This window comes from Leucoraja erinacea, unplaced genomic scaffold (assembly GCF_028641065.1).
Source record: "Leucoraja erinacea ecotype New England unplaced genomic scaffold, Leri_hhj_1 Leri_78S, whole genome shotgun sequence".
NCBI classification, from domain to species: Eukaryota; Metazoa; Chordata; class Chondrichthyes; order Rajiformes; family Rajidae; genus Leucoraja; species Leucoraja erinaceus.
This window is the reverse complement of record NW_026576718.1, coordinates 112,489-130,000: the sequence shown is the minus strand read 5'-3', so window position 1 is coordinate 130,000 and position 17,512 is coordinate 112,489. Positions and strand designations below refer to the sequence as shown.

At 48.9% G+C, this 17,512-nt stretch overlaps 1 protein-coding gene across 1 annotated transcript in view; it reads right to left on the bottom strand.

The window, feature by feature from the left end:
* Nucleotides 1-17,512, bottom strand: part of clpb (ClpB family mitochondrial disaggregase) — a 121,750-nt gene that overhangs the window by 3,305 nt on the left and 100,933 nt on the right. The window contains exons 9-15 of the mRNA XM_055631527.1: nucleotides 15,218-15,273; nucleotides 12,822-12,866; nucleotides 10,870-11,031; nucleotides 10,051-10,207; nucleotides 6,136-6,209; nucleotides 3,558-3,677; nucleotides 285-389 (exon numbers count right to left, since the gene is read on the bottom strand). Coding sequence (XP_055487502.1) covers nucleotides 285-389; nucleotides 3,558-3,677; nucleotides 6,136-6,209; nucleotides 10,051-10,207; nucleotides 10,870-11,031; nucleotides 12,822-12,866; nucleotides 15,218-15,273 — 719 coding nt within the window. The remainder of the gene's footprint in view (nucleotides 1-284; nucleotides 390-3,557; nucleotides 3,678-6,135; nucleotides 6,210-10,050; nucleotides 10,208-10,869; nucleotides 11,032-12,821; nucleotides 12,867-15,217; nucleotides 15,274-17,512) is intronic.

Below are 17,512 nucleotides of genomic sequence, written 5' to 3'. Positions count from 1 at the left end.
GCAGGTTTGTAGGTTAATTGGCTTGGTAAATGTAAATGTATAAATTGTCCCTAGTGTGTGTGTGTGTGTAGGATGGCGTTGGTGTGCGGGGATCGCTGGTCGGCACGGACCCGGTGGACAGTATCTCCAAACTAAACTTGTGTCTCTGGTTCCCTGGCTGAGTGGAGCTGCCTTATTACTCACAATGATGTACGGCAGGTGGATATTTAATCTGCTTTTATTTACCGAAGTGGTGATTTATTGTCAGCGCTGCCCCGTGCCGGCCCGCAGGTCCCCAGACTCACCTCGTGTTTGATGGATCTTGCCCCGTAGTGAAGATTGTACCCTTCTGCCAACACATCCATCACTGGCCGGTCCCACTGCAGGGTGATGTCGTGTCGTTGCTTAGCCTGAGGGGAGGGGAGGGGGGGAGATGTGCAAGATGTGACAATGTTAGTCTTTGCCTTTAGTTTATCGTCACGTGTACCGAGGTACAGCGTACAGCTCTTTTGTTGCGCGCTAACCAGCGTGATTACGTGAATACAATACGTGATTACAATCCACAGTGTACAGATACACGATAAAGGGAATAACGTGATTAACATTTAGTGCAGGATAAAGCCAATAAAGACAATAGACAATAGGTGCAGGAGTAGGTCATTCGGCCCTTCGAGCCAGCACCGCCATTCAATGTGATCATCCACAATCAGTACCCCGTCCCTGCCTCCTCCCCATATCCCCTGACTCCGCTATCTTTAAGAGCTCTCTCTTGAAAGTATCCAGAGAACCGGCCTCCACAGATTCATATCTCTGTCGTATGCTGAGAGAATGGAGCAGCTGGGCTTCTACACTCTGGAATTTAGAAGGATGAGAGGGCATCTTATTGAGGCATATAAGATTATTAAGGGTTAGGACACACTAGAGGCAGGAAACATGTTCCCGATGTTGGGGGAGTCCAGAACCTGGGGCCACCGTTCAAGTTATAAGGGGTAAGCCATTTAGAACGGAGATGAGGAAACACTTTTTCTCACAGAGAGTGGCGAGTCTGTGGAATTATTTGCCTCAGAGGGCGGTGGAGGCCGGTTCTCTGGATGCTTTCAAGAGAGAGCTAGATAGGGCTCTTAAAGATAGTGGAGTCAGGGGATATGGGGAGCAGGCAGGAACGGGGTACTGATTGGGGATGATAGACTTGATGGGCCGAATGGCCTAATTCCGCTCCCAGAACTTACGAACTATCCCCCCCCCCCCTATCTTGCAGTAAACGATTGAAGTAGATAATCAGCTCCTTGGTCTTGGAGGTGTTTAGGGACAAGTTGTTACGTGAGCACCATTGACTTGGCCTCCACAGCCCTCTGTGGCAATGAGTTCCACAGATTAACTACGCTCTGACTAAAGACGTTCCTCCTCGTTAAAAGCTGGAGTAACTCAGCAGGACAGGCAGCATCCCTGGAGAGAAGGAATGGGCGACGTTTCAGGTTTGTAGGTTAATTGGCTTTGGTAAAAATTGTAAATTGTCCCTAGTGTGTGTAGGATAGTGCTAGTGTACAGGGTGATCGCTGCAGGGGGCGGACACGGAGGGCCGAAGGGTCTGTTTCCACGCTGTGTATTTCCCTCTAAACTCTCTGAATTAAACTCTGCTTCCACAGATGCTGCCTGGCCCGCTGAATTCCTCCAGCACGTTGTTTCGATGGAGCAACTGGACTTGGCCAGAGTTGTGAAGAAGAGTCACGACCCTGCTACTGGAGGCCCCGCAGAAGCCTGGGGCTCGATTAGATCGGGCGCCGCTCCAAGAGGCCGAGCGTGTGGACTGGACGCGGCCTGCAGCGGCACGGAGTCGCTCGCTCATAAAGGCAGCCAGCTTCGTCAGAGACCCACACCACCCTGGCCACGCTCTTATCTCCCTGCTACCATCGGGAAGAAGGTACAGGAGCCTGAAAACTACAATGTCCAGGTTCAGGAACAGCATATTCCCAACAACCATAGGACTATTGAATGCTACAAACTCCAACTAAGCTCCAAATTAAGAACTGCCTTGATTACCCTCGGGACTTTGGACCTTGCTTTCATTTTTGCACTAGATTTGTTATTTAATTTATTGAACGTATTTTTGTTCTTTACAGGCTGCTTATTGCGTTTACAGACCTGTTGTACTGCTGCAAGTACAAATGTCATTGTTCCGTTTCGGGACATATAACAATAAAACACTCATGACTCGTGTCTGAAGAAGGGTCTCGACCCAAAACGTCACCTATTCCTTCGCTCCATAGATGCTGCCTCACCCGCTGAGTTCCTCCAGCATTTTTGTCTACCATCACCCCTGACTCGTGCCGTGCGCTAACGTGCCTCCTACCTACGATGCCTTTTATAACTCCTGAAGTATATTTGGCGAAGGGGTAGAGTTGCTGCCTCACAGCGCCAGGGTTCGATCCTGACTACGGGGGCTGCCTGTACGGAGTTTGCACGTTCTGCGCGGGTTTTCCCTCCCACACTGCCAAGACGTGCAGGTCAATTGGCTTCGGTAAAAATTGTAAACTGTCCCTAAGTGTGTAGGGTAGTGTGAGTGTGTGGGGTGGTCGCTGGTCGGCGCGGACTCGGTAGTCCGAAGGGCCTTTGTCCGTGCAGTGTCTCCAAACTAAACAAAGAGTAAGATAAGTCTGTTTAAGAAGGAACTGCAGATGCTGCAGAATCGAAGGTTACACAAAAAGGCTGGAGAAACTCAGCGGGTGCAGCAGCATCTATGGAGCGAAGGAAATAGGCAACGTTTCGGCCACGAAACGTTGCCTATTTCCTTCGCTCCATAGATGCTGCTGCACCCGCTGAGTTTCTCCAGCCTTTTTGTGTAACAGTAACATAAGTCTGTCTGACCATCAGTCTGAACAAGAGTCTCGACCCAAAACAGACGAGGGTTGGGCTTTTTTCTGGAATGTCGGATGTTGCGGGGGAAACTGATAGAAGTGCATCAAATTGCTCGAGGCAGAGATAGGGTAGAGAAATTCACAAGTAATAGGAGTAGAATTAGGCCATTAGGCCCATTGAGTCCACTCTGCCATTCAATCATTGCTGATCTCTGCCTCCTGATCACATTTTCCCCATAACCCTTGACACCCGTTCTAATCAAGAATTTGTCTAACTCTGCCTTAAAAAATATCCATGGACTTGGCCTCCACAGCCCTCAGCGGCAATGAGTTCATTACCCTCTGACTAAAAAAGTTCCTCCTCACAAAAGTAACTCAGCGGGCCAGGCAGCATCTCTGGAGAGAAGGAATGGGTGAGTTTTCGGGTCGAGACCCAAAAAGCTGGAGTAACTCAGTGGGACAGGCAGCATCTCTGGAGAGAAGGAAAGGGTGACTTTTCAAGGCATATAAGGAACGGGGCACTGATTGTGGATGATCAGCCATGATCACATTGAATGGTCACCCATTCCTTCTCTCCAGAGATGCTGCCTGTCCCACTGAGTTACTGCAGCTTTTTGTGTCGATGTATGATGAGCCAAATGGCTTGTGATAAGCATGCACGTTGGAAGATTCTACAAGGAATTAGTGAGATATTAAACCAACAGTCTAGCATTTCTTCCTTACCTTCTTAGCCCAAAAGATTAGCTCCTTGTCGACCAGCTGGATCAACTCCGAATGGCAGAAGGGAAGGAAATACACAATTTCATTGATTCGTCCCAGAAATTCGTCCCGTCGGAAATGGGCCTGGGGGGAGGAAAGGTCAGCTTTGTGTCAGAGTTCATCCCTTTACTGTTCAAGAGTTCAAACGTCACAAGGGCATAGTTAGGCCATTCGGCCCATCAGGTCTACTCCGCCATTCAATCGGAATACGGGGTACACCATTTAGAACGGAGATGAGGAAACATTTTTCCACACAGAGAGTTGTGAGTCTGTGGAATTCTCTGCCTCAGAGGGCGGTGGAGGCCAGTTCTCTGGATGCTTTCAAGAGAGAGCTAAGTAGGGCTCTTAAAGATAGCGGAGTCATGGGATATGGGGAGAAGGCAGGAACAGGGTACTGATTGGGGATGATCAGCCATGATCATATTGAATGGCGGTTCTGGCTTGAAGGGCCAAATGGACCTATTGGCTATCATGGTTTATCCATCTCCCCCCCCCCCTCAATCCCATTCTCCTGCCTTCTCCCCACAACCCGACACCCATACTGATCATGAATCTGGCAACCTCTGCCTTAAAAATATCCACTGACTTGGCCTCCACAGCCTTATGTGGCAAAGAATTCCACAGATTCACCACCCTCTGACTAAAAAAATGCCTCCTCATCTCCTTCCCAAAGGAACGTCCTTTATTTCTGAGACTATGGCCTCGTAATTGTTTGTCATGTACATCAATGATCTGGATGATGGTGTGGTAAATTGGATTAGAAGGATGCAGATGATACCAAGATAGGAGGGGTTGTGGATAATGAAGTAGATTTTCAAAGTCTACAGAGAGATTTATGCCAGTTGGAAGAGTGGACTGAAAGATGGCAGATGGAGTTTAATGCTGATAAGTGTGAGGTGCTACATCTTGGCAGGACAAATCAAAATAGGACGTACATGGTAAATGGTAGGGAATTGAAGAATGCAGTTGAACAGAGGGATCTGGGAATAACTGTGCACAGTTCCCTGAAAGTGGAATCTCATGTAGATAGGGTGGTAAAGAAAGCTTTTGGTGTGCTGGCCTTTATAAATCAGAGCATTGAGTATAGAAGTTGGGATGTAATGTTACAATTGTACAGGGCATTGGTGAGGCCAATTCTGGAGTATGGGGTACAATTTTGGTCGCCTAATTATAGGAAGGATGTCAACCAAAATAGAGAGAGTACAGAGGAGATTTACTAGAATGTTGCCTGGGTTTCATCAACTAAGTTACAGAGAAAGGTTGAACAAGTTAGGGCTTTATTCTTTGGAGCGCAGAAGGTTAAGGGGGGACTTGATAGAGGTCTTTAAAATGATGAGAGGGATAGACAGAGTTGACGTGGATAAGCTTTTCCCACTGAGAGGAGGGAAGATGCAAACAAGGGGACATGACTTGAGAATTAAGGGACAGAAGTTTAGGGGTAACATGAGGGGGAACTTCTTTACTCAGAGAGTGGTAGCTGTGTGGAATGAGCTTCCAGTGAAGGTGGTGGAGGCAGGTTTGTTTTTTATCATTTAAAAATAAATTGGATAGTTATATGGACGAGACAGGAATGGAGGGTTATGGTCTGAGCGCAGGTAGATGGGACTAGGGGAGAATACGTGTTCGGCACGGACTAGAAGGGTCGAGATGGCCTGTTTCCGTGCTGTAATTGTTATATGGTTATATGGTTATATGATAATTCATAGGAGCAGAATTACTCCATCGGCCCATCCAGTTTACTCAAGAATTTCTTTACTCAGAGGGTGGTAAATCTGTGGAATTAATTGTCACAGACAGCGGTGGTGGCCAAGTCAGTGGGTATATTTGAGGCGGAGATTGACAGATTCTTGATTGTATAACGTTGTATAACATTAGTACCTCCACCAATGTAAAGCACTTTGGCCAACGAGAGATGTTTTTTAATGTGCTCTAGAAATAAAAGTGACTGACTTGACTTGATTAGTACGGATGAGAAGAAGGCAGGAGAATGGGGTTCAGGGGGAAAGATAGATCAGCCTCGATTGGTGGGCCGAGTGGCATAATGCTGCACCCGTGACATGAATTTCACCCATGAGTGTAGAAGTAGAGACAAGGAACTGCAGATGACGAGGGCACAAAGTGCTGGAGTAATTCACCTTCTGGACGGGCCGAATTCCCTAATTCTGCTCTTAGAACATATGAATTTGTGGAGGACGGAGTAAAACAAGGGGATGGAAGCTGAGAGGTGATCTGTGGCTTAAGGTATGTAGATTAACCCTTATTAATTCATGCTATTTAAGTCTCCACCACACATATAACGCATGCCACCCATTACATGGTATTACAGTACTACACGAACGAGGACAGCCTGCTGACGAAAGCCATGCTGAGTTGGGTGAGCATGGCTGTGCAGTTTGAATGCTCTGTATTTCTGAATGTAATAAAGACCTGTGTTTCACCATGTATGTTGCAGTGGATCATTTACAAACAGGGTGGGAGTGGGTTCTCTCCTGGCTGACTGTGCGGGTCCAAGCGGAGCGTGGTGGAGCGAGCGCTGCCTTACCTTCAAGATGGGTCTGATCACCAGCTCCTTGAACTGCCTGGAGATGGTCACCTTCTCAGTCAGCACCTCATCATCTACAGTGAAGCAGGGGAGATGAACATGAGATGTGTAGGAAGGAACTGCAGATGCTGGTTTAAACCGAAGATGGACGCAAGAAGCTGGAGTAACTCAGCGGGACGGGCAGCATCTCTTCTCGAAGATAAGACACAAAAAGCTGGAGTCACTCAGCGGGGCAGGCAGCATCTCTGGAGTGAAGGAATGGGTGATGTTTCTGGTCGGGACCCTTCTTCTGAACCTCCAGCGCTCCAGAGAAACTATTCCAAGCCTGTCCAACATCTCCCTGTGTCTACGATGAGTGGGTTAACCGTGTAAATTCACCACGAACAAGTCGCGGCTCTGCCCGCTATCTCTGCAGGTCTTTAGACGTTAGGGCGTTTTAGATAATTACTAGACTACGTGGGATCCATTGGGTCCCAATCCCTGGTCCTCCAACGGAACCCGTTCCCTCACGCAATAGTCCACCATTCACCCGTTCCCCCACGCAATATTCCACCACTCACCCAATCCCCCAACGCAACCCGTTCCCCCACGCAATAGTCCACCACTCACCCGTTCCCCCACGCAATATTCCACTACTCACCCAATCCCCCAACGGAACCCGTTCCCCACACGCAATAGCCCACCACTCACCCGTTCCCCCACGCAATATTCCACCACTCACCCAATCCCCCAACGCAACCCGTTCCCCCACGCAATAGTCCACCACTCACCCGTTCCCCCACGCAATATTCCACTACTCACCCAATCCCCCAACGGAACCCGTTCCCTCACGCAATAGTCCACCACTCACCCGTTCCCCCACGCAATATTCCACCACTCACCCAATCCCCCAACGCAAACCCGTTCCCTCACGCAATAGTCCACCACTCACCCAATCCCCCAACACCCGTTCCCTCACGCAATAGTCCACCACTCACCCAATCCCCCAACGCAACCCGTTCCCCCACGCAATAGTCCACCACTCACCCAATCCCCCCCAACGCAACCCGTTCCCTCACGCAATAGTCCACCATTCACCCGTTCCCCCACGCAATATTCCACCACTCACCCGTTCCCCCACGCAATATTCCACTACTCACCCAATCCCCCAACGCAACCCGTTCCCCCACGCAATAGTCCACCACTCACCCAATCCCCAAACGCAACCCGTTCCCTCACGCAATAGTCCACCATTCACCCGTTCCCCCACGCAATATTCCACCACTCACCCGTAGCCCCCACGGGAGGCCGGGTCCCCCAACGCAACCCATTCCTCAACGCAATATTCCACCACTCACCCGTAGCCCCCACGGGAGGCCGGGTCCCCCAACGCAACCCGTTCCCCAACACAATATTCCACCACTCACCCAATCCCCCAACGCAACCCGTTCCCCCACGCAATAGTCCACCACTCACCCGTTCCCCCACGCAATATTCCACCACTCACCCAATCCCCCAACGCAACCAGTTCCCCCACGCAATAGTCCACCACTCACCCGTTCCCCCACGCAATATTCCACCACTCACCCAATCCCCCAACGCAACCCGTTCCCCCAACGCAATATTCACAAGATCAGAGCATTAGTTCTGTATAGAAGCCCGAGTGGAAACTGGCTCTTTGGCCCACTGAGTCTGCGTCGACTAGTGATCACCCTGATTGTAATCATGTATTGTCTTTCCTCTGGTTGGTGAGCACGCAACAAAAGCTTTTCACTGTACCTCGGTACAGGTGATGATAAACTAAACTGAACTGCACCCCTTACACTAAAAGCCCTGTCCCACTGTGCGGGTTCATTCAAGAGCTCCCCCGAGTTAAAAAAAAAAATCAAACTCGTGGAAGCACGTAGAATCAACGTAGCGGGTGCGTCGGAGCTCGGGGACGTCTCTTAGCCGCTCGTAACGCTAACGGCAGGTACTCGGGAAACGCGGTAAGCTCGGGAAGACTCGTGAAGATTTTTCAACATGTTGAAAAATGTCCACGTGAGCCCCGAGTACCTACGAGCGGCCATTACCGTAATTCACTGAGTTCGAATCAGGGGAAACTCGGGAGAACTCTTGAATGATCTCGTACAGTGGGACAGGGCTTTAACACTATCCCACACGCTGGGGCCAATTTACAACTTTAGATAAGCCAATTAATAGACAATAGACAATAGGTGCAGGAGTAGGCCACTCGGCCCTTCAAGCCAGCACCGCCATTCAATGTGATCATGGCTGATCATTCCACAATCAGTAATCTACAATCCTGCACGTCTTTGGAGTGCGGGAGGAAACCGGAGATCTCGGAGAAAACCAGCGCGGTTCACGGGGGGAACGTACAAACTCCGTACAGACAGCGCCCGTAGTCAGGATCAAACCCGGGTCTCTGGCGCTGCGAGGCAGAAACTTTGGCGGCACGGTGGCGCAGCGGTAGAGTTGCTGACTTACAGTACTAGAGACTCGGGTTCGATCCCGACCACGGGCGCTGTCTGTACGGAGTTTGTACGTTCTCCCCGTGACCTGCGTGGGTTTTCTCTGAGATCTCCAGTTTCCTCCCGCACTCCAAGGACGTGCAGGTTCGTTGGCCAATTGGCTTGGTTCTTCTTCTTATGCCCCCCACGGGCGTGACTGACCATGGGTGTCTCCAGGGTTGGAGGACACCCGTGTGTGACTTTGTTTAACGTGGGGAGACTGGTGCACAGACAGCCACCCCACGGTCCTTGACAGATCTGGGTCAGGATCCAGTGGCGTGGAGTCCAAGACGACCGGAGACCCTTTTCTGCTGCAGCCTTCATCCGCCTTCCCAGCCGTTGTGACGTTAGCTCCACTAAGGTCAGCCATCGTCCTCCGCCTGTTCCACCATCGAGGTCTTGGTTGGATTGGCTCTTTGTCAGAGACCTCCCCCTCGACATTACCGCCATGGGTGGCCCTAACAGGAGCCTAGCTCCAGACGGCATCGCTCTCAGGATCTCAGGTCCACACGAGCTTCTCCACCACGACAAGGTGATAATCCACGGGGGCGGCTTGGCATGATTGTAATAATTGTCCCTTGTGTTCGCCGTGATATTTGACTCAGCATTGAAATTTGACAAACAAGTCAATGCCGGGGTAAAAGCTAGCTTCTTTCAGCTTCGGACGATAGCTAAAATTAAACAATTGCTCCAGTTTGACGACCTCGAAAAGATCATCCACACATTTATCTCCTCCCGCCTCGATTACTGCAACTCCCTCTACACTGGCATCAGCCGATCTTCTCTGTCCCGCCTGCAACTGGTCCAAAACGCCGCAGCGAGACTCCTGACGGGCACCCGAAAAAAGGGACCACATCACCCCGATCCTGGCCTCTCTCCACTGGCTCCCTGTGCGGTTCCGAATACATTTCAAGATCCTCCTTTATGTCGACAAAGCCCTTAATGGGCTTCGCCCCCACCTACATCAAAAGACTGCTTACACACCACACCACCCCCAGGTCCCGCAGATCGGCCGACTTGGGTTTACTGAACATAAGGCATAAGCTCGGGCGACCGTGCCTTTGCGGTTGCAGCTCCTAGACTGTGGAACAGCATTCTTCTTCCCATCAGAACTGCCCCCTCCATCGACTCCTTTAAATCGAGACTTAAAACTCATCTCTACTCTCAAGCCTTTCTTGTCGTCCTCTGAGGGAGGGCTCTATGTATGTATGTATTTATGTATGTACTTAATCTATGAACCACTGTAGTATAACGTTAGTACCTCCACCAATGTAAAGCAACTTGGCCAACGAGAGTTGTTTTTTAAATGTGCTATCGAAATAAAAGTGACTTGACTTGACTTGGTCGGCCCGGGTCGATGGGCCGAAGGGCCTGTTCCCGCGCTGTATATCTAAACTAAACGCGAGCCGCTGTGCCGTGGTGTTACCTAGGTTGCTGGCCAGACGTTTCGTGCTGAGCTCCTGGGCTTCCTGCCTGAGCTGGAGAGCGTGCTCGGCGATCTCATCACTCGCCACGTTGGAGGTCATGATGAAGATGGCGTCTTTACACTCGATGGTCTTCCCCTTGCCGTCCGTCAGCCTGCCCTGAGAGGAGAGGAATCTCGTGAACCTCCTCTTCATGAGAGGAATAGATCGGGTGGACGCACAGAGTCAATAGACAACAGACAATAAATAGGTGCAGGAGTAGGCCGTTCGGCCCTTCGAGCCAGCATCGCCATTCAATGTGATCATGGCTGATCATCCACAATCAGTACCCCGTTCCTGCCTTCTCCCCATATCCCCTGACTCCGCTATCTTTAAGAGCCCTATCTAGCTCTCTCTTTAAAGCATCCAGAGAACCTGCCTCCACCGCCCTCTGAGGCAGAGAATTCCACAGACTCACAACTCTCTGTGAGAAAAAGTGTTTCCTCGTCTCCGTTCTAAATGGCTTACCCCTTATTCTTACACTGTGGCCCCTGGTTCTGGACTCCCCCAACATCGGGAACATGTTTCCTGCCTCTAGCGTGTCCAAGCCCTTAACAATCTTATATGTTTCAATGAGATCCCCTCTCATCTATTGTCAATTAATCGAATGGAGAGTGGACACAAAAAGCTGGAGTAACTCAGCGGGACAGGCAGCATCTTCGGAGAGATCTCTGGAGGTGGCGTTTCGGGTGGAGATCGAGAGATTGGGTCAGCACAAGGGAATGGAGCCACCACGTACGTTACTGAGGGGCCGGGTGGCCTGCCTTGCTTCGATTTCTCACCTCGTCGAAGAGCTGGAGCATGACGGTGAGGACGTCGGGGTGGGCCTTGTCCACCTCGTCGAAGAGGACCACCGCGTTGGGGTTCTGCTTCAGCTTCTTGGTCAGCTGCCCCCCGTCCTCGTGGCCCACGTAGCCAGGGGGGGAGCCGATAAACTTGGCCACCTGCAAAACACAATCCACACCTCTCATTCCCGGTCTGCTCCACCATAGACACACAGCGTCATACAGCACATTTACAGGCCCTTCAGCCCAACCCACCCATTCTGACCAAGATACCACAGCTACACTACTCCCATTTGTCAGAGCTATAGTCACATAGCATAGTAACAGGCCCTTCGGCCCAACCACCCATTCTCACCAAGACACCCCATCTATTCTCATTTGTCAAGAGTTATAGTCACATACCATACTAACAGGCCCTTCAGCCCAACCCACCCATTCTGACCAAGATACCACAGCTACACTACTCCCATTTGTCAGAGTTATAGTCACATAGCATAGTAACAGGCCCTTCAGCCCAACCCACCCATTCTCACCAAGATACCCCAGCTACACTAGTCCCATTTGTCAGATAGACAATAGACAATAGGTGCAGGAGGACGCCATTCGGCCCTTCGAGCCAGCAGCCATTCAATGTGATCATGGCCGATCATCCCCAATCAGTACCCCGTTCCTGCCTTCTCGCCATATCCCAACTCCGCAATCTTTAAGATATAGTCATGCAGCATAGAAACAGGACCTTCAGCCCAACTCACCCATGCCGACTTAAGATACCCCATCTACACTAATCCCAATTGGCAGAGATATTGAGTAATTGTACACAGAAACAAGCCCTGTCCATTGCTACCAAGATGCCCCATCTAAACTAGTTTAGTCCTATTTGGCTGAAATTCATTCATTTACTTCATCAGAAGATGAAGGAAGTTCCGCATGTCTCCAACGACTCCAACAAGGTCACTGGTCCAGGTTTGTGGACAGCTTCTTCCCAACGACCTTCTGCCCATCGAAACATTACATTCAACCACGATTGAATGGCGGAATGAACCTGATGGGCCAAACTGCTCTTGGAACATTAACCTATTACCAACTCCAACTATAAGCTCTGGACTACGAGCTGCCTTGGTTGCCATCTGGTTGAAGGTTCGCTGGTCCCACAGCGGGATGGTGGCTGTATTGTCAACGTGTGGAACTCATTGCCACAGACGGCTGCGGAGGCCAAGTCAGTGGATATTTTTAAGGCAGAGAAAGACAAATTCTTGATAAGAACGGGTGTCAAGTGTTATGGGAAGAAGGCAGGAAACTGGGATTAAGAGACAATAGACAATAGGTGCAGGAGTAGGCCATTTGGCCCTTCAATGTGATTATGGCTAAGCATCCAGAATCAGTTCCTGCCTTCTTCCCATATCCCCTGACTCCGCTATCTTTAAGAGCCCTATCAAGCTCTCTCTTGAAAGTATCCAGAGAACCAATAGACAATAGACAATAGATGCAGGAGTAGGCCATTTGGCCCTTCGAGCCAGCACCGCCATTCAATGTGATCATGGCTGATCATCCACAATCAGTACCCCGTTCCTGCCTTCTCCCCATATCCCCTGACTCCGCTATCTTTAAGAGCCCTATCTCGCTCTCTCTTGAAAGTATCCAGAGAACCGGCCTCCACTGCTTTCTGAGGCAGAAAATTCCACAGACTCACAACTCTCTGTGTGAAAATGTTTTTCCTCATCTCAATTCTAAATGGCCTACCCCTTATTCTTAAACTGTGGCCCCTGGTTCTGAACTTCCCCAACATCGGGAACATGTTTCCTGCCTCTAGCGTGTCCAAACCCTTAACAATCTTATATGTTTCAATGAGATCCCCGCTCATCCTTCTAAACCCCAGAGTGTACAAGCCCAGCCGCATACAAGGAGTATACAAGGAGGCCGTGATTGAATGGTGAATTTGCCGTTCTTACCTCATGCTTCTCCTGGAACTCGGACATGTCAAGCCTGATGAATTTCTATATTGGAAAAAGAAAAAGCACGTATAATGAACATATCTTTCACTTAGGCCCCCCCACCCCCACTCTCACTTCCCCTATCATCCGGAATCTTCTGGATTTTTTTGAGGATGTAACTAGGAAAATGGACAAGGGAGAGCCTGTGGATGTAGTGTACCTGGACTTTCAGAAAGCCTTTGATAAGGTCCCACATAGGAGATTAGTGGGCAAAATTAGGGCACATGGTATTGGGGGTAGAGTGCTGACATGGATAGAAAAATTGGTTGGCACACAGGAAACAAAGAGTAGGGATTAACAAGTCCCTTTCAGAATGGCAGGCAGTGACTAGTGGGGTACCGCAAGGCTCGGCGCTGGGACCGCAGCTATTTACAATATACATTAATGATTTAGATGAAGGAATTCAAAGTAACATTAGACAATAGCCAATAGACAATAGATAATAGGTGCAGGAGTAGGCCATTCGGCCCTTCAAGCCAGCACTGCCATTCAATGTGATCATCATTTTGTAGATGACACGAAGAAGGGTGGCAGTGTGAACTGTGAGGAGGATGCTATGAGGATGAAGAGTGACATGGACAGGATGGGTGAGCAGGCAGATGCATGGCAGATGCAGTTTAATGAGGACAAATGTGAGGTTATCCACTTTGGTGGCAAGAACAGGAAGGCAGATTCTTATCTGAATGGTGTCAAGTTGGGAAAAGGGGAAGTACAACGGGATCTGGGGGTCCTTGTACATCAGTCACTGAAAGTAAGCATGCAGGTACAGCAGGCAGTGAAGAAAGCGAATGGCATGTTGGCCTTCATAACAAGAGGAGTTGAGTATAGGAGCAAAGAGGTCCTTCTGCAGTTGTACAGGGTCCTTGTGAGACCACACCTGGAGTTTTGTGTACAGTTTTGGGCTCCAAATTTGAGGAAGGACATTCTTGCTATTGAGTGAATGAGTTCACCAGGTTAATTCCCGGGATGGCGGAACTGTCATATGCTGAGAGAATGGAGCAGCAGGGCTTGTACACTCTGGAGTTTAGAAGGATGAGATGGGATCTTATTGAAACATATAAGATTATTAAGGGTTTGGACACGCTAGAGGCAGGAAACATGTTCCCGATGTTGGGGCAGTCCAGAACCACGGGCCACAGTATAAGAATAAGCGGTAGGCCAATTAGAGTGGAGACGAGGAAAAACCATTTCACCCAGAGAGTTGTGAATCTGTGGAATTCTCTGCCTCAGTGGAGGCAGTGGAGGCCTATTTTCTGGATGTTTTCAAGAGAGAGTTAGTTTCAGCTGTTTTGGCTAATGGAATCAAGGGACATGGGGAAAAAGCAGGACTGGCTCGAAGGGTCGAAGGCCTACTCCTACACCTAATTTTCTATGTTCTATGTTTCTTTGTCTGGTTGTCTATGTCTATAGTGTAAGTGTAGGGGAATCGCTGGTCGGCGAATATTCAGTGAGCCGACAGGCCTGTTTCCACGCTGTGTCTCTAAACTAAACTAAAGATAGACACGAAATGCTGGAGTAACTCAGTGGGACAGGCAACATCTCTGGAGAGAAGGAATGGGTGACGTTTTTGGGTCGAGACCCTTCTTCAGACTGAAAAAAGGGTTTGAGACAAGGGTTTCGGCCCCGGAAAATCACCCATCCTTTCTCACCAGAGATGCTGCCTGTCCCGCTGAGTTACTCCGGAATGTTGTGTCTATCTTCGGTTTAAACCAGCATCTGGAGTTCCTTCCTACGAAACTAAACTAAATCTACATAGCACCCTGAATGTGGCATCGCGAGTAGATCAATAGACAATAGACAATAGGTGCAGGAGTAGGCCATTCGGCCCTTCGAGCCAGCACCACCATTCAATGTGATCATGGCTGATCATCCACAATCAGTACCCCGTTCCTGCCTTCTCCCATATCCCCTGACTCCGCTATCTTTAAGAGCCCTATCTATCTCTCTTGAATGTATCCAGAGAACCGGCCTCCACCGCACTCTGAGGCAGAGAATTCCATAACTCTCTGTGTGAAAAAGTGTCTCCTCATCTCCGTTCCAAATGGCTTACCCCTTATTCTTAAACTGTGGGTCAAGTCTTTGGGTATTTTTAAAGTGGAGATTGACAGGTTCTTGATTAGTACGGGTGTCAGGGGGTTATGGGGGAGAAGGCAGGAGAATGGGGTTGAGAGGGAAAGATAGATCAGCCACGATTGAATGGCGGGGGAGACTTGATGGGCCGAATGGCCTAATTCTGCTCCTATGACTAATGAACATGAACTTCATCAGTCAGGGTATTAAGTATGGAAGTGGAGACTGGAGAACTGCAGATGCTGTTTGATAAAAAAAGAACACCGAGTGCTGGAGTAACTCACCTTCTTGGTGTCGTTGTGCATGTACTTGGCAACCTGTTTGGCCAACTCTGTCTTTCCTGTTGGCAGAGAGAAATTCAGAATAAACTCGCATGAACTTGTGCAGATGTACGGTAAATACCACAGTGAATGAATGAATGAATGAATGTATACGTTTATGGGCCAAGTATTCACATACAAGGAATTTGCCTTGGTGCTCCGCCCACAAGTGACAACATGACATACAGTGACAGTTTAGAATGACACATAAAACATTAATAATAAAACATTATCAATTAAACATGTGAGTTAAATAAAATACCAGATCAAAGGGAGGCTACAGATTTTTGGTTGTTGAGTAGAGCAACTACTCGTGGATAAAAACAGTTTTTATGTCCGGCTGTGGCGGCTTTGACAGTCCGGAGTTGCCTTCCAGAGGGAAGTGATTCAAAGAGTTTGTGGCCAGGGTGAGAGGGGTCAGAGATGATCTTGCCCGCTCGCTTCCTGGCCCTTGCAGTGTACAGTTCATCAATGGAGGGAAGGTTGCAGCCAATAACCTGCTCAGCTGATCGGACGATTCGCTGCAGCCTCCAAATGTCGTGCTTGGTGGCTGAGCCAAACCTGAGCCTGGTGTATAGGTCCTGCAGGGGGGGGGTGAGTGTAGTTCCCATGGTGCGTTCGGCCGAACCCACTACTCTCTGCAGAGCCTTCCTGTCCTGGGCAGAGCTGTTCCCAAACCAGATGGTGATGTTGCCGGACGAGATGCTTTCTACACACCAGAGTAGAAGGACTGAAGGATCCTCAGAGAGACTGTGAATTTCCTCAGCTGCCTGAGGTGGTGAAGGCACTGCCTTGCCTTATTCACCAGTGCGGCAGTGTGTGTTGACCATGTCAGATCCTCTGTGATGTGGACACCCAGGTATTTAAAGCAGCTCACCCTATCCACAGTAGTCCCATTTATCCCCAGTGGCGTGTACGTCATCGGTTGTTGTGCCCTTCTAAAGTCCACAATCAGCTCCTTAGTTTTAATGACATTCTAGAGGAGGCTGTTGTTCTGACACCAGAGTGCCAGGTCAGCCACCTCCTCCAGCCACCCGGGTTCCATCCTGCCTGTACGGAGTTTGTACGTTCTCCCTGTGACCACGTGGGTTTTCTCCGGGTGCTCTGGTTTCCTTCCACACTCCAAAGGCGTATAGGTTTGTATGTTAAATGGCTTCAGTAAATAAATTCCCCAGTGTGTAAGATATTGCTAGTGTATGGGGTGATTGCTGATCAGCTTCAACTCAGTGGGCCAAAGGGCCTGTTTCCGCACTGTATCTCTAAAGTATATCGAACATGGGAGTTGAGGAATGTACGAAAACAGCATTTTTTTTTTGTCTAGTTTAGAGGATCTTGTTTTTCTCTTTTTTTCTATATTTTCTTTTTATCTTTTTGTTTTTCTATATATATGTTCTCTTTTAAACACTTAACTATATTTACACAGAGACTGGGGAGGTCTATTTTCAATGTGTATTTTGACACTGGACTCATATTTAGGTTGTACCTAGTATTAATGTAATCCTGATCCCTATGTATCAATATCAATAGACAATAGACAATAGGTGCAGGAGTTGGCCATTCGGCCCTTCAAGCCAGCGCCGCCATTCAATGTGATCATGACTGATCATCCCAAATCAGTACCCTGTTCCTGCCTTCTCCCCATATCCCCTGACTCCGATATCTTTAAGAGCCCTATCTAGCTCTTTGAAAGTATCCAGAGAACCGACCTCCACCGCCCTCTGAGGCAGAGAATTCCACAGACTCACAACTCTCTGTGACCCAAAAATCATTTGATGCTGCCTCACCCGCTGAGTTTCTCCAGCATTTTTATCTACTTTCGATTTTTCCAGCATCTGCAGTTCCTTCTTGAAAAATAAGTTATGAAGTGTTCAGTGTCATAGAACATAGAATTGTACAGCACAGGAACAGGCCCTTCAGCCCACAGACTCACCACTCTCTGTGAGAAAAAGTGTTTCCTCGTCTCCATTCTAAATGGCTTACTCCTTATTCTTAAACTGTGGCCCGTGGTCCTATCATTGTTATGTTTATCTTATTTATTTATTTTGTTTTGCTTTTGAAAAAAAACGAATAAAAAGATTTAAAAAGAAAGAAAAAACATTTGGACAGGTACATGGTGGGTAGGACAGGTTTAGGGGGAGATGGGCCAAGCGCAAGCAGGTGGGACTAGTTTCGATGGGGCATGTTGGTTAGCATGGGCAAGTTGGTATGAAGGGCCTGTTTCCACGCTGTATCACTCTATGACTGCCCAAGAAAAAAAGA